The sequence below is a fragment of the Chanodichthys erythropterus genome, chromosome 21 (genome assembly GCF_024489055.1).
Source record: "Chanodichthys erythropterus isolate Z2021 chromosome 21, ASM2448905v1, whole genome shotgun sequence".
NCBI lineage: Eukaryota > Metazoa > Chordata > Actinopteri > Cypriniformes > Xenocyprididae > Chanodichthys > Chanodichthys erythropterus.
The window spans coordinates 12,297,818-12,316,162 of record NC_090241.1 but is presented as its reverse complement, the minus strand read 5'-3'; the positions used below and the strand labels follow the sequence as shown (position 1 = coordinate 12,316,162).

At 37.4% G+C, this 18,345-nt stretch overlaps 1 protein-coding gene across 1 annotated transcript; it reads right to left on the bottom strand.

The window, feature by feature from the left end:
• Positions 1-765: 765 nt before the first annotated feature.
• On the bottom strand, positions 766-15,918 carry txnrd3 (thioredoxin reductase 3). The gene is made up of 16 exons (XM_067372567.1): positions 15,605-15,918; positions 14,434-14,494; positions 11,663-11,772; positions 10,437-10,544; positions 9,645-9,717; positions 9,445-9,564; positions 8,754-8,896; positions 8,205-8,320; positions 6,961-7,186; positions 6,711-6,803; positions 5,993-6,069; positions 3,797-3,953; positions 3,537-3,644; positions 3,327-3,422; positions 2,229-2,363; positions 766-1,758 (listed from the first exon to the last, which is right to left on the bottom strand). The coding sequence occupies exons 1-16, from the start codon at positions 15,719-15,721 to the stop codon at positions 1,696-1,698; spliced, it is 1,803 nt and encodes a 600-aa protein (XP_067228668.1). The 5' UTR covers positions 15,722-15,918; the 3' UTR covers positions 766-1,695.
• Between the last annotated feature and the right edge of the window lie 2,427 nt (positions 15,919-18,345).

Genomic DNA, 18,345 nt, shown 5'->3' with positions numbered 1-18,345 from the left:
ATGTACTAAGGTTATTGTTATAAATGTATAATTATAGTGACTTAACATTAAACTGAGAAGAATGCATAACTACACTGAAAAATTGCACATCCTCTTGAATGTTAGACTAATGCTAATGCAAGACTAATGCATGTTTTTGATAAATCAGCGTAAACAGACCTGTGAGAAATTGAGGTTGTGTACATAGTTTTATTAAAGTTCATGAACAGGGCAGAACAGCAATACTATGGAAATATTGACATTCAACAAGTGCTGAGTGACAGTAAATGTAAAAACTTTGACTCTTAAACAATCTTTAGAAAGCAGAAGGGAGTGAATAACATGAGACTGAAGAGACTGACATCAAATAATCCAGAAAGCAAATAAACAGCAAAACATCAAACAAATAGACATGCATTTATTTTTGAATGAAACCTCCATACAGATACATGGAATCCAGTGATGTAAATATATATATTTATAAAAATATGAACATTTTATTGATATTTCTAAGTGCTTTAACAGGCATCACAAATAGGGCTGCACGATTAATCGCATGCTATTCTCACGCGCATTTCGTCAGTAAAGCCGGTTCCCTGATTACCGCTAAATCGCCATCACCTGCTTTTAAACGGAGCGCCTTTTAATAGACAGAGCCGTAGTTCACAGACAAGCCACGCAATATCGCGTTCATTATCGCAGGCGATTCATCTGCGATATGAACGCGATATTGCGTGGCTTTTCAGTGATCTACGGCTCTGTCTATTAAATGCCGCTTCATTTGAAAGCAGGTGATGGCGATTTAGCGGTAATCAGGGAACCGGCTTTACTGACGAAATGCGCGTGAGAATAGCATGCGATTAATCGTGCAGCCCTAATCACAAACCATGGGTTTGCCATTTCATTAAAGCGATGCCCGTTAGTTTAAATACTTTCACGAGGAAGCATCTACATGCTGCGTTTGGTTTGCGCTTCGATCATGTCGATCATGATAGTTACTCAACCACTAAATTAGAAAATAATGAGAGCAGGAAGTGAAATCTCTCTTACTAGAATCCTGACGTGGAATGGTGACGAGCAACTGATGACAAACCCACTATTAAATAGAAAAATAGTCTTCTACAACCAAATGAAAAAATATGCAGCCCTCGTGAGCCTGAATGCCACAGATCAGTCCAGTCCAGAGTGTGCATGTTAACATGTGTTCACCTATTTAAAGTCCAAGTCCAGAAAGACATCAGTCTTAGTCCGTCACTGAATGTGGGTTATGGGCTAAAACGTCACAGAGCACCAAGTGCGCATGCGTGTGTATGAAAGAAAAGATAAATCACAGACGCATTTGGTGCATTTCTGACTTGGACAATGATTTTGAGCAGAGTAACCCCGCTGTCTAACAGGCTGTCAATCATCATTCCTCTCCCTATCATTGGTCTCTACTGCAAATGAAGCCCTGCCTCTGAGGAGCTGTTGTGTCTTATTGCACCGCCCCCACTAGACCCTTCCAGCACACATGGAAATGATCACATGGTTTGTAAAGGGTGAAGGGGAACAACGAGACACAAAAGCCTTCTGTAAGCAGTGAAGCATGATGTTCTACCTCCAGATTCCTAGAAAGAGACTCGAGTGTGTTTAAGAGGAGAAGAGAGGGATAATCACTAGAATAAACTAACAGTTTAAACTAGTACTGACAGCCTATTAAACGAGCAGGGTTTAACCTCAGCAGCCCGACTGAGTGATGTCACCGCCAGAGCTTTTGGTGACCTCCATCGTGGTGAATATCTGGAAACAAATGAAGGGAAATACATGTTATGCTCATGTGCCAAGAACATGAAAAGAGAAATAACATTAAAGGGTCCTATTAATTCCCCCCCCTCATCTTTCTTTAGTGTGTAATATTACTGTTTGAGCATGAAAAGGAAAGGGCAGGGCCTGGTTGAGTTAGTAGTGTGAAGAAACTTGTGGTTATGATAAGAGCATGTTTTGGAAATGTCCCACCCCTAAGCACTGGACCAATCACAACAACCAATCAGAGCACATTGTGCTTTTCAGAGGGAGGGGCTTTATAGAGACCTGAACTAAACAGTGTTGTTGACAGACTGGGAAGAGAAGAGCTGCAACAATTTCAAATATGGGGAAATTGTGTTTTTTGAACATTGAAACAAGAAAACCTGTTCTAGTAGAGCCCAAAAATAACTTTGTAAAAGGGCATAACAGGTCCCCTGTAAGTAGTAGAGTAAAAGAAAACGCACCTCAGCACAGGTGGGGTGTATCCCGATGGTGTTGTCCAGCTGATCTTTGGTAATCCCACACTTCATAGCAGCTCCGAAGCCCTGTGTGACCTCTCCAGCATTAGGACCCAGATAGTGAAAGCCAATCACACGGTCCTGCACACAAACACAGGAGTTATAAGATTGGGTCTATCAATCAAATGCATTTCATTCCAAAAAAAATAAAAAAATCTTAATAGAAATTGGTCACTGCTTGTTGGAAACAAGCCTGTAAAAAGAACAAGTACAGCTCAGAAGTTCTCTCTTTTTTCCTTCCAGAGAATGCACACATTTGTTATTATAAGTTAATAATGCAATTGTTCATTGTTTGTTCACATTGTTAACAGATGAAACTTTTGATTTAAAAATGTATTAGTAAAATATTGAAATTAAAATGCTGTAGAAGCCAGTGTTAATTATAGAAGCTTGTTTCCGCCACAGAAGAAAAAAAAAAAAAAAAAAAAAAGGATAATTGTGTTCCTTAATCTCACAATTCACTTTTTTCTTTGCTATTAAAGTCTCACAATTTGATTTTATAATTATAACTTGCAATTGCGAGATATAAACTCAGAATTGAGAAAAAAAAAAAAAAAACCTGAATTAAAGATAAAAAGTTGCAATGAGATAAAAAGTCAATTACCTAAAAATTGTTGAATGTTTAATAATGACAGAATTCATTAATTTAATTAGCTTTTATTTTTTATATTTTGAGTTCAAGTTTAGTTTTAATAATTTTATTATGCGCTTATGTAATTATTATTATTATCATTTTTTAAGTATTAGTTATTTTACTACTTCAACTTGACCTTATTTCAATCTGTTTCCAAGGCAACATTAGTATATTTTGTTTCAAGTTTTTAATCTAATCTTTGCATTTTATTTCAATTACTGAATTTTATTTCTAATAGTTTTAGTTAACAATAACACCACTGGTAAAAGCACTTCATTGTTAGATTGTTGGCCAAGGCAAATTAAATCTTATTGTAAAAGTGTATAATTGTATAAATCTTGACTTGGAGTCATAGTTTGAAAAAAACAAAAACAAAAAACAACAACACATTTATAGAAGATATGTCTTACATTGTCAAGTTTATTGCAGATGATCTTGGCATAGCACCTGTTGTTGTCTCGGCCGGGAACAGTGAACTCCAGAGGCCAGAACAGGCTGTGATAGACCTGCAGAGACACGCATACATCATTACAGCAATCCCCAGCACTCATTAAATCCGCACTCATCATCAGCACAGATCATTCATATTTCCAGTCTAAGGTCTGATGGTGAACACACACCTCGATGTTCTCCTGTCCGTAGATCTCCAAGGCCTTCTCCTCTGGGTGACCGCAGCTGCCGTATTCCATAGGAGTGAAGACAGTGGTGGGAACGTTCACGTAATCGCACTGCGACACAAACACACATCACGGTGAGGAAAAGGCAATGGATTTTGAAAAGGTTTACATCACAGAAAACAGCTCAAGTGCTCTTTAGAATAAGACTTTAGTCTTCCTGGAAAATCTACTGGAGACGACAGATGGTTATGACTATGCCAAACCTTCAAAGATGATCCAGCGAACAGTCGGCGAGCCAGGAGTTTCCCGGCCTGAATTGCCACAGGCGTGAGCTCCCACTTCCCCTCCAGGATGTCTCCAATGGCATAGATGTGAGGAATGTTGGTCTGCTCCTCATCATTCACTGGAATCTTCCCGTTCCTGGATGGAAGAACAGAAAATAACCTAATGTTCATATTCACTCTAAAGCTCACTGTAATTCAAGACTGTATGTGCATGAATGGCACACATACTACTTTTCCACCAAGGCAGTTTGAGTGCTGGTTAAGAGCCAGGACCTAGTTTCAAATCAGTACTTTGTCTTTCGACACCCAAAGCACCAGTTCTGAACCAGGAAAAGTGGTTCATAAGTAGCACAAAAACATTGCTGGTTTAGAAGAAAGAACCGCTTGCGTCAGGGGCTGGGGGCAGGGTTACCGTGGATGAACAGAAACTTGTGACTGCCATTTTTGAAATAGCTAATCGAGCTAATAGCAGCTCGATTGCAATCTCAGTCTATACAAACTATGGCGACCTGCACAAACTTGTTGGATTCGCCGTGTTTGGATGCCAGTGTAGGTTCGCAAAGCAATGAACATCAATAGTAACCCCACGTTGGCCATTATTGATGAAAGGCTTGTTCAAGGTGCATCAGAGCTGCTGACTGATCGGCGTGTGACATCGGAGTGCCACGGGAGCGTTTGTAGAGCATACGACTCCTTGTGCCTTTGGATCGCTCTCACGGTGCTTTAGTGTCAGGCGGCGATTGGGCAGCACGGCGCGGATGCATCTCGAACAAGCCTGGTGTGTTTGTATTTGGCTCTACCTAACTAGTGTTGATGTGAAAGATGATACATAAAATGACGCAAGACCTGGCTCTGTGGTGCTCTCTAAAACCGGCAATAGCACTGGCTCTGAACTAGCACCTGGTTCATGTTAGTGGAAAAGGGGTAACAGTGAAGTCACTTTAAAAATCCATTTCACACTTCGTTCTGATGCTTGATCTGCACTTGATCTTACTTTCACTGGTGGTCTACTTTCACTTTTGGTGGAAATGTTAGTCTCATTATCATGAGTAGCAGGACTGCAATGAGATGATCATATTTTACAATAATTCTTCCTCAAACTGTATCAACTTTTGGTCACTAGTTTAGGGTCTAATTCTCACAATTAATTATGACTTTTGCCTCAAACTCCTAATTACTGCTTATTAGTTAGTAAGGTAGTTGTTAAGTTTAGGTATTGGTAGGATTAAGGGATGTAGAATTTGGTCATACAGAATAAGGCATTAATGTGTGCTTTATAACTACTAATAAACAGCCAATATCCTAGTAATATGCACGCTAATAAGCAATTCGTTAATAGTAAGAACAGCACCCTAAACTAAAGTTACCAAAACTTTAGATCCTTGTATCAATATTTTTTATTAAATTTCATAAAATTCAATAACTGAAAAGCAGTTTGTCTAAAGGGTAAGTAAACCTTGAGATGTTTGCTCTCAGGACAGAAAAGTATCAATGAAAAATGCTTAATAATAATAATAAAATCAGCCACATTACATCATTAGTTCCCCTTTAGCAATTTAGGAAATTTCAGAACTGAGCAATAATGTAACAAATGCACAAGAACAATGACCTTAAAATTGTTAGAAATACAAAATGCACATTACAAAACTGAATTGAGGAGTTCTAATGAAACAAGGATTTGTAAATCTGTACGTGCTCAGTGAGTCACTCATATAGAGGAACCATAAAAGAGCCGTGCATCATTCTCATATGCGTGTGGGTCATATGGAATCATATGACTCTGCTTGAGAACGGATCTAAAACCTCTGTGCTGCACTAATCTAATCTCTCTGATGGACTCAAACCACATGCTTCAGTTTGTGTGTGAATTAATATGCATTTTCCCAGGCCTTTCAATGAAAATAGTTTGCTTAATTCATCCTGCTTCATTCACTACATGCCACAGTGTGTTCTGTAAACACTCTCCATGTCACGGAGGTCAGACGCTGGACAGGCTTCCAGGTTCCCAGAGGAAATACTGCTGATTCACCATGACACTCCAGAACCCGTCTGCCCTACTCACTCTGGCCCCGCCCGCTCAAATGCTACCGTGACAACAATTACTTTGTTATGGGCTGGGGGAGGGACTATGAGGACAGATGACCAAAATAAGCTATTCAAAAGAAAGAGACATACTTGGCATTGACTTTAACTCCAGCTTTGTCCAGACCGATCTTTCCTGTACAGGCATCACGACCCACTGCGATCAACACCTGAGAGAGACAGACACACACACACACACACACACACACACACACACACACACGAAAGGAATGAGACAATGTCGATTACCACAGAAACAACTGAATCCGCCCTCTGTTACAAAACAACAAATTATTAATAATGAGGCAGAGCATTGTTTACATGCACCAAACTCCACCCACAGGAATTACATCAACACATGACCAGAAGTTGATTTACCTTGAACAGTATTCAGGCCTCACACTCTTAGACAACTACACCGCTCAAATGAAGGTTTATACTGAATAATAGATATGCAAATGCTTTAACAAAAATACTTGGTTTTATACCCTCTGTAACTACAATCTTTTTCCAGCTGCTCACATTTCCCAACCATTTTTAAGCAAATGGTGTCACAGGTGTCTACAGATGCAATTCAGCACATTAACTATCGACATGATCCACTAACATTTGACAACAACAAAGTGACTACGTTCATTTCAGTGCAGAGAATATAAAATGTTTGAAAATTGTTTGCATTTAAAATAAACAGCACTCACTAGGATCAGAAACAGAGCCAAAAATAGCAGACAAGATAAAAACAGATGTGCTGTAAAAGATATCTGAAGGGAATTCCAGTTTTTGGCCAATAGAAAGGCTCACAGACACTCACAGTGTTGTATTCCCCTTCATAGATTTCATCACTCTCAGTTGATTTGGCTGTCACTTTAAGTCGGCCTGGAGTTCCAGCTTCCAGCTCCTCGATCTGTGGAAAAAAGAATCACTGTGATGCTTTATCACCATGATAATGTGTGTGAAGAGGCCATCATTATAATACTCAAAGAGCATTATATAATCACAACTGCAATAGATAATGCATAATTTCAGATTTCAGTAATGTTTAACAGCACACATTCACCAACCTTGGTTGGGACAAACTTCCTGAGGAATTTGACCCCATGTATCTCCATGTAATCTCCCGCACGGTTGGCCATGTCCTGGTCGAATCCTCGCAGCAGAATGGAGCGAACCATGACGGTCACGTCCAGCCCCAAACCGGCCAGAAAACCCCCGCACTCCAGAGCGACATATGATGCACCGATAACAAGAGTTTTCCCGGGACAGTAGGGCAACGAAAACAGGTCATCACTGTGAAGAACGAACAAAACTGATGAGGACACAACATAGATGGATCATGTTTTCCGCCAAAATGTAGACAAAAGTTCAGAAATATAGTTAAACATCATAAACTCTGCCAAAGAGAAAAGTCAATAAAGTCAAAACCACAGAGGCTTTAGTCTTGCCAAACACCTGCAGTTCACTTCCTCTTCAGATAAAAGATGAATGAACCATCAAGAAATCTCAGCCTCGAGTCATAAAAGAGCACACATGCATTCAGGTTAAAGGCTTGCCATTATGAAAGTGAACATCACTATGCTGTACGGACTCCAAATTCCATTTTTTTCTCCCCTAGGTTTTAATTTTTCTGGATTCCAATTTAATGGGAAAATGTTAGTAATAAAAAAAAAAAAAAAAAGCATGTTCATAATTAATTAAAATGATTAAACTTAGAATTTAACAGCAATTTATTAAAATGTTTTAAAAATAAAAAATTAGCCCTCCCACCCAATTCCAAATTCCATTGTAATTATTTAATCAAACTTTAATAAATCAAAAAGTATGTGTAACCAATTAAATATACATATAGCTAACAACTAAATTACATTTTTACTATACATATCACAATTTGACTAAGTGCACAGTCCTACTTTTGATGTATTCTTCCAAAATTTGCCAAATTCTGTGAAATTCCACATTATACAATTCCATTTTTGACTGAATTCCGCAATTCCAGCGTTTTACGTGCCACAGAACTCATAGACCCCTACGAGTACATTATGCCCTTTTTAAATCAGCAACATGAACCAACATGATCATTTTTCACATTTATTCCACTTATCAGAGCTACTAAAGAAAATCCTCCTCTTATTTGACACCATTCAGTGGAAGCTTTCCTTCCCTTGGTGACCGAGAATGAATAAGCTTTAAATCAATAAATCCTGTAAATAAATCAGCACGGCTCCTTTAACGACCCTCAGAGGTCCAGCTGCATTTAACTGGCTCTCCAGAGGAAGTTTAGCGCTGTGAGCTCAGAGTCTCAGCTTACCTAGTTATGCAGTACTCTTTGTCTCCTGGGACACCCAGGTAACGAGGCCGCTCTCCTGTCGCCAGGACAAACTTCGCCGCGGTGTAGAACGTCTCTTTACCACGCTTGTTTGTGGCCTGTTGAGAAGAGTCAACAAAAATAAGATTAGGGAAGCTTTAGGCATACTGTGACTGTGATTTGAACTGCAATATGCAGCTTTTAGCATCTTTCCTAATACTGCCATTTAAATAAAGCTAAAAGAAAAATCTTAAACGCCGCAACATCAGCTTGTCAATGTCATTAAGGCACATGTTCCTCATGTTCTGCTGCCAAAAGTAGGAATGAATTACCCTTCACACTCAAGTTCTCTCTAAAAGAACCGTCATCTAAGTGACAAAGAATCCAGTTCTCTTTGCATTTACATTGTACCTGGATCCGTAGTGGAGTCGGCTCACTTTTTGGTCCACTTTAGCTCAGTCCAAGAAAATGGCTTTGCATTTACAATGCATTTTGTAGTAAATACAGTAAAAGCTTCAGTACAACTGGCTAGCAGGATCTGAACACACTTACCTTGATCTTGTGCGGCTCCACAAACTCAGCGTAGGAGTTGACATAATTGACGTTTTTGTCCCGTAGGGAAACTCTGTAGCCCCAGTTCAATGAACCAATGTAGTTATTCACCGCAGTTCTCATTGTCTCCCAGTTGTGCGTCACTTTAATAAAAATACAATATTTGATGAGTAAGTGAAACAAACAAAAAGAAATCTACATTAAGATCAAAAGGGGACATGCTTGAGAGCAAAAAACACATTGAATGTCGTAATTATCACTTGCTTTCTGTATTAGGAAGTTTTCTGAGGTTAAATCACCCATTTACAATTCTTTCATTAAAGATAACTGTGGACCCTCATAATAGTCTTTCAAGCCATTTCAAAACATTTTATGTGACTGCAACCTTGAATGTTTAATAAAATTATTAATCTATTAAAATGGAAATCTACTAAAGAGGAACTCAATTTGCAACTGAAATGTCTTCAGAGCAGAAAACACAATAGTGCATCACAACTTTAACCACTCATGGAAAACGAATACATGAACTTGTGTTTCTTTGTACATTATCAAACAGGCACTTTTTTAAAAAATTATTTCTAGCTGCAATGCATTTGTAATTCTTGTCTGCAATTCAGATCATATAGCTAGCGCATGATGTACCACCATGTACAGCTTCATATTCCCAGCCGTGTGGAATGTTATGACTGACCTTGATCACTGAACTCCCAGCCGAACTTGCGTGCGTCCTTCATGGCTGTGCCCAGCAGGGCCGTCTGATGCATCAGTTTTTTAGGAATACAGCCCACATTCACACATGTGCCACCCAGACCTGGAGAGAAACCTTGTATTATCATCCAATAATAAGTGATTTTTATTATAAACTTCCATGTTTGATTCCAGGAGTCTTACCCCAGGTTGTGCCCTTTGGTGTGGGAACAACATAATCCAGAACCATGACCTTCTTGCCCAAGGCAGCTGCTTCCTGTTTGGGCAGGAAGGGAACGTGTTAAAATCAAAATCATGTGCAAAACCCACAGAGCTGCTCATGTGTTGAGAGTTCCTACAGAGTTTGGCTAAATACTGTATGAGGGCTTTACTTTGTACCATTGAATATTCCTTATGATTTTGCTGGAAACAAAATTAAGCAACTTAAAAATTGTGAAATTAGATAGTTTTGTTCAGTTCTGTGAATCATTTTAAACTCAAATTCAAAACTAAATAATAAATCCCAGAAAATATTTGGTAAATATATAAAATATGTAAATAAAAAAGGTGGTAAATGTTATATGCTCATTTGTCATATCTTCATTATATGTGCCTCAAGTAGATTATCTAGATGTGTTTTAATTCTTTTAAGACAAAAATCTAATTTATTAAGTAGTAAGAATATAGATGAGAATCATATAATTAAAAAACAAAAACATACACACATATACACAATGATGATAAATTCTAAAATTTAAGTACAATAAAATTTAGAGTGGCAGCTCTCAGAAGCAAGAAACATTTACCCATAAAATATAAACCTACACATTAAATTACAGAAAAGCCCCTGAAGGCATATTGAACAATGCATTTGAAAAAAAAAATAATAATAAAAAAAAAGTCCAGACTGACCTGAAATTTACCCTACACACACATACAATATTTAAACAGCATCATAGATAAAGGATCTTTCTACCTCTGTGTAATTTGACTCACCTTTGAACATGCCAGACCGCCAGAACCACCGCCGATGACGATGAGATCATAGTCGTACACCTCACTCTCTTCACCCAACAGCTTCTGCAAGACGCCATCTTTGTGTGCCTGTTACCAAGACAACCAATCAATCATTAGGAGCATAAAAACGATGCTGATAAGAGCCATTGTGAAGAGGCACTTGTGCATTATTCAGCTCTATTACCAAAGGTCTTTCCCACAGAGCTGCTTTACACAATTGTGAAAGGGCTTTTATAGACAGCTGACAGATCTACAGACAGATACATTAGTGATAGAAACAGGCACTGATGATCAGACATTTCATATGTAGATGCCAAGAGCAGTCCTCTAATGGGGTAACCAACAGTTGATAGTACAAAACACGGTGTGGTAGTGGTATAAAACTGCCACAGTCACAGCCCTATACAAAAGCATCAAAGTCCTCATAACTCCAATCAAAATTTGATGATTAAGAAGTTTATACCAGAGTGAACCTAACACATTTTAGAATGAAACTGAAAGTCCTGCCCTGAATCAATGACAGCAATTTTGTCAAATGGAAAAAAAAATACCTTATAGCAGACATGTGGAATGGTCAGAAATGTTTTAACTACCTCTTAATTACCTATAATTATTCCTTAATCTTCTTCTACAACTAAAATGAAGGTGTGTGTGGGTGAGGCTTCTGCAGCAGAAAGTCCACTAGCTCAATTACTAATGACCATCACCTCCCATGACAGTGAAGTCGAGCAAGAACAGCTTCAGAGTGGAAAACCAGCGTACTTCATATTCTACACACTGCATTGTGTTGGAACAGTATGCAAGAATTTATACTTTAACAAATTTAGTAGGTCACAAGGGTATTCATCATTCTATAAACTTAGTGAGGTTCATGCCATCAAATATCTGACATATTTAAAGTGAAAACACTAAATATAAAGTTTGAGGAAATGCCATTTTTATGTCCGTAAATTAACAAAACAGGGGTAAATTCTGTCCCTAATATCTCCAAACAACTAATTCCATTGGTGAACAGACATTCATAAATACTTCTGCACCTTTGCAGTGTTTCAGAGCAAACTAATCAAACTATGGTTGGTCGCTTCTTGTCTACATGGACATAATAAATAATACGCAGACTTTCTGAAAAGAGACAAAAGTCTGGCCAGCGACACCAAAAGAATCACTGTCGTACACATGCAGAGATCAGACAGATGAATCAGTACCTTCATAGTGTTGTCACAGCCTCCGATGTGTTTCTTGTTGATGAAGACGTTGGGGACTGTTTTCTGCCCAGTCATCTCATGCAGTAAGTCCTGGTAGTTGGTTCCATCCTCTAAAACACATCAGATGTAATCAGCCAGGATATCACCGCTCATGTTTCACATCTACACCACATGGGCGGCCCTCCAAGATTGATAATCTAATCGGGTTCGGATCTGGCACTGCACGCTTGTGTTTGAAACTAATGTTTGTATGTTTGTCAGAGGGGAAAAAAGCAGCTCTTATCAGGTTTGAAGCCATTCAGCAGAGAATCCATTATCAGGGTGATGCTACTAACATAAGAACAGCTGTGCACGTAGAGCAAGATAAAGGGAAGTGCGAGACCTCAATGAGACTTGGTGGAGTGCAGTTTAGTGAATGAAAACAAGAAAGGGAAAAGGAGTTTGTAATGCAGCAGTTGGAGTGACTCAGCAGGTTATACGTCACAGCCAACACTGCTCTGAACACTTAAACATTAACTTCAGAAGTTCAGCATCAGCACAATGTTCAGAGACCACATGCACAAGTATTTCAGCACATCTGTCTATTGGTTGAGTCATTGAGGTAGTAAAACTTTGTAACATTAAACATGTACATTACTGAACAGCAGCATGCTGAAAACATGAATATTCAATAATCTTGCAAATCAGGAAGAACTTCAGGTAAAAATGTTGTGCAACTGCATGTTTATCAAAACAAAGTAAACACTGTTTTAAATATATTGTAAACAAAGAGTTTACTGTAATCTCAGAACTGGAATCTGCAGACAGCAGCCATCACTGAAAAATATTCACACTTAAATAACCTCAACTGTTAATTTGGCCCAATTGTTGAAGTTGAATAGCCCTGGTAGATAAATAAATACAGAGTAGGGTGAAGAAATGCTTATTTCACACTGTGAAATAAAGACTTTTAGTAGAATTTTTTTCTTAAACTAGTTTCTCATATTATATTATATTATATTATATATAAAATGTGCCATGCCAGCTTCTTTGGTTATTTTGATGGTGAAAACCATAGTTTAGGGCTGTCCCAGAGTAAAGAATTTTATAGTCGACTATTAATCATTCATTTAAGCCATTAGTCAACTAATCACACTTTTATATTCATTTAATTACTTAAATATTACCGAGGAGAATATTAAACCATAATGAGCAATTAATATATACAGTATAGGCTTAATATAGCCTATTCCACACTCTAGCACAAACAAAGCTTGTCGCACAGCACCGGACAAGGTAATAATTATAAAAAAAAAATAAATAGCAAGTAGACATTTATTACTTATTAATAAACTAGTGTTTCTGAGTTAGTGTCAGCTGCAAAGATGAGGTTAACAATGCTGCCTCGCCATCTCCGCAGTAACGTGCCTGTAGGGAGAAAGGCAACTTTCATACGGATTACATAAGTGGATTGTTTTTCTTTTCGATTTGAATTGGTTCATCTAAAAGTAGACATTTCTAACTTTCTATAGATATATTTCTCATGTCTATGATGCAAGTAGTTTATATGCTGAGTTTCGGTTCATTTTTATGACGCGCTCCAATTCACGGAGATTGAGACGGCAGAAAGCGCATCCTCTTTGTTTTCTTTATTTTACAAAAGCACAACTTTTCTTGTTATTGTGAGTTTACACAAATAAATGCATATAAAATATTTGAAGTCGATGGACGATAGGCGAACATCTGGATTTCTTGGCCGACATACTGCAATTACCACATGGACCCACCGTTAACGATCTGTCCCTCACGGACTGCATGACTTCACCGCAAGTTTTTTTTCTGCAACTAACTGACTTTTTGGTAAACTAAGGGTGCTTTCACACTTGGTTTGATTGCCCGGACTGAACCAGAGTTCGAATGTTCCCCCCTCCCACTGGACTGTGTTCATATTATATATTTTGGGTCTGACCCAGCAGCCGTTTACTCCGTTGCTTAGTAACGACGGCGCAGGAGAAGGCGGAAAAATGCATAACGTTGCTCTCCTCACCTTCATATTTTTGTTTTTGAACCGTTGGTTTTGTTCATAACGACACTTGCCTCTATCTGTAGTACGCTGAAGGGGAGCAGAAATAAGAAATGCTACACTACAGCTCTCTGCTTGCAGCACGTCAGTCACGCTCGTTGGGAAAGTGAATTTTTAATCAAATAATATGGCATTAATAGCAGTTCAGTTCCGCAATTTGGTACGTTTGCATTCATATCAGAAGCGAACCGTACCGGAGTTAACTTGAACCGCACCCCAGACCACCCTTTTTAAGCGGAGTCGGGTACGGTTCGCGGGTGCGCACCCGAGTTCAGAAGACAGTGTTCACAACGTTCCAAACATACCGAACTCTGACGTCAATCAAACCCGGGTGCGCACCAAAAGTGCTAATGTGAAAGCACCCTAAGCATCTTCAGGTCGACTAATGATTAGTCGAATATTAAAGGGCAGCGCTACTTGAGTTATTACAATTTAAAATAAATAAAACATATTCAAGACCCATCTTTCTTAAATAAAATAAAATATGTTTGACAGACAATGAGCTCTGACATGATGTACATATGGGTGGAAATACATGTACATATGGTAATAATCTGCCATTAGTTCATAGACTGAAGAAGAATAGAAAAGGCAGTAACTGGCACAGCCTAGCACTTCCTCCATGACTTTCATTTCGCGCTCAGAAAGGAATTCTAAAAGTAATTTGATTACTGATATGCAAAATGATCCATAGTGATTGTTCTCTTACCCATCAAGTCCAGCTCTATGGTATTACACTTGACATTCAGCTCTTTAAAGAGTTCCTTCACCTGAAATTACAGAAAGCCCTACGTGTTAGTTACTCAACAAGACTGACGATTCAAACTTGCCAACATTTAGCAACAGTTTTCCAGAAAAAGAACCCTTTAAGCTTTTCAAATACATGCAATTACTAACTCACGTGTAACAGCATTAAATAAATAACATGAAATCTCAGGTCACCAGTGAAGTACTTTCATGTTATGCACTATAACTACTTTGTACACACTCACAACCTGTTGTTTTAAATCAGTAGTTCATTCTGAACTCAAGTGTCAGATCAAATCACCAGACATGATCTACAGTACAGGGCAGAACCAGCAAGCTTACCTAGCTGAACAGATGGTCCCTATTATTCATAAAATAATTACTACAGAATCCCTGGAAATAAAAACCCGAATTAGTCTCTCAATGAACAGCACTTCAACAAACACTTGCCTGGTTCAGTCTACCACCTATTTTGTTACTTTTGACACCTTTTAATGTCAACTTAACGCGACAGAGCATAGATTTAACCCTTTATGAACTATTTCTTTAATGTTCTCTTATTAGAGCTCAGACCTTTATACCTTTTTTTTTATTCAAACACTAGTAGTACTTACGTCTACAAGTGATCAAAAACGAAGTTATTATAAACGCTGTGATTCCTGAAATCACTATGAACTTGCCATTGACAAGCTATTGTTTTTTCTTACCATATGAATTTGCGAGATATTTTGAGCAAATTTCCACAACAACTAGAACTAGTTTAGAAACATGTAAACAGAATAATAATTTAACAACTTTGTTAAAGTTGCGTAATCAAATGACTTTACAACAAAGACAAAACAGCAGATTAAAACAGAACACATACAACAAAATTAAAAAAATAATCTTAAGATCAGCACAAAACTAAAGAATTCTAAACGAAAATTATAATCAAAACAAAAAAAGATATCCTAAAATAAAATGTTTTGAGACCACAGACATACAATAAGAGCACATAATCATAAGTAACTTACTTTCCAATGACTGACTTGAAAAAACACGATATTTATCATTTATCATCTTTCACAAACCTTACAAGACAGGGCAGTTTGAGGAGCTATGAAGTAAGTTTACGAGGACGGATCTTCACTCACCTTGACGCAGTAAGGACAGAAGCTCTTACTGAACACCAGCACTTGATTGGAATCGATCAGCTCTTTGATTTTCAACCGAATCTGCTCGCGACCCGCTTCATTCTCGATGGGCGGCATGATGATCAATAATCGGTCACGGATCGATATTCCGAGCTCTTCTGGTTCCTGAGTTGATGATTATGATTAAAGTGAAGCTTAATCTCAAAATAAACTCATGATATGACATTAACTAACACGATAAATAAGGTTAAAATCCCTCCAGTCATTACTGCAACTTCATCTCGCGCCGCCGCCGAATGACGCTCCACCGCGCGCGCGCCTCTTACATAAGACCCAGCGAGTCTGACCCTCATGCGCCTGAGTCAAAATCAACACACATCTTCTTCACTTGCTAAGATCCATAATTAATAAAGTAAAATAAACGCGGAAAGGCCATTACAGGAAACCGTAGACCTGAAACTCTGAATAAATACATCGATAATTTATGGAAAGACAATGTATTATGATTTACTATTATTAATATTATTGAATAAAGACAAACGTGTAAAAACAATCAGGCCGTATTTGTAGACGCCTCATAATGTTTGATACAGAACTATGATTCAGGCTTATGATACAGACACATGCGCCACCTGGTGGCTGGAACCGACTAGCAGATCTGCACTGAGATCTGCAACTAATTTAGAATAGATTTGCATAAAATTCACTACTTAAAACTAAACACATTATTTAATAGACGCTTTGTTTGATTTTGTAGTAGTCTGTGTTATTGGTGTTATGTTGTATTTCTAGTATAGCATGTCAACTAACCACAAGATGGCGCCAGTGCTATATATTTCTTCTATTGTAACTTCTACTTGAACTTTTGTTAAGCATCAATATTTTTGTGTACGAGCAGTCAAAATCAGACCACACCTATTTATTCTTAAATATTACTATTTACTAATGAAAAAAAGAAAATACTAAAGTAAAGTAAATAAATAAATAAAACTGCACAAATGGAAGTATTATGTAGCCTATGACCAGAAATATCCTCCTGGGACCCAGAAAAAAAAGTTTTTAAATTAAATTGTTTGTTTCACGTCATTACATTGTTTAGAGCATAAGAAAAAAAAAATGGAAAAATAACATTTTTGAAAAATTATTTTATTCATATTTTATGCTATGTCCTCTGTAGTGGACACCAGGACTAAGTTGTTTAAAAAATAAAATGACATTAAATGACATGTATAGGCAAAAACAATGGATTTTTAAAAAATATTATTCACCAATCAATTTTTAGGTTTCAGGATTTTTTTTTTAACTACATTTTATTTAAAGATGATTCTCAATTATGTTATGAAAGATAGAATGGAATGAATCGATATACCATTTTACTTTATTTAATATGTGGGTAAAATAGTCATACATGGAGTTTCCCATTCAATACAATGTATCTATACACTGTATACAATCTGCATATCAATGTGTTCTTGGAGCAACATGCAATGAAAAAAGAAGTGTAATAATGGGAGTAAAAAGTGGCAACATTTTCATAATAATATCTAATAATTAATAGGAATATTGATATATAATTTATTTATTCACTTGTTGTGTCTCCCAAAATGCCTGATAATCATGATTTAAGTCCTGTTGTCCTCTACAGAGGCTATGTATGAAATCATGTATGTCCTGTTTCATAAGAGAAAGTCATATTTTGAATAGAAACCCCATAACATTTTCCTGAGATGTTGATTTATAACAAACAATTGATAATTACAAAACATCGTATATTTCCAAGAGTACTAAATTTGATCACTAAATTAATGTCAGTCATTATTAAAGACCAAGGAGAGGGACTGGTCATGGTGAAACTTCCAAACATTTGGTATCTCTGTAAAGCCCTGAATGTTCTCTTTACATGACAACCAGACTTAAAACTGTGACATGTATGTTGTCAGAGAAATTCACTAAAATATAATGTCCACTACAGAGGACAAAAGTCTATTTCATGGGTCCCAGGAGGATATGAAACAAATTACACTTGAGCTTCTTTTTGAGAGAGAGAGACATCACATATAAAAAAAATCAATCATCTCTTTTGCTTTGTTGCAGTTCACTTAAATGCATGAATCTTCTGCCTAAAGAAAGGCCGCTGACCGGATGAATGATGAGTGATTCGACGGAGTTCTGAGGTTGTAAACGATGCTTTTAAAGTGTGTGTTAAAGCAGATAAGCAGGTCGAGCTGTTCTCTCAGAGAACATCATCAGCACTGTTATCATCTCACAACTGAAGAAGACTGTGAGTTCACTGTCAGATCAGATCAACAGGGTTTATATTGAATGCCGTTCCCTCTTTTGTTCACTGGCAAACACACTAGATTCAAAGAGAAGACGACCTATTCTTTGGCAAACAATGACTCAATCGTACTGAATCCTCAAATGTGTTCTGGTTCATTGTGGAAAATCTGGATCTATTATACTGTATATCTAATTAGTTTTAGAAACTTTGAAAGCAATAAATCTACAGGGTGTTGGAAAAAGAAATGTCAGTTATTATAATTTTCTTTCACGTATCCGATTTTAAATATTAACAGAGAAACATGAGCTGAAATGGGTTACTTTGGTAAAGTAAGTTTCTGCATATTTAATATAATATTTTATGATACAAATGTTTGTCTTTTGTTTCCTTTCTGACTTGCTATAAATTCACTATATCTGGCATCAAATGAAAAATGTGACATATACATGTTGACATATAT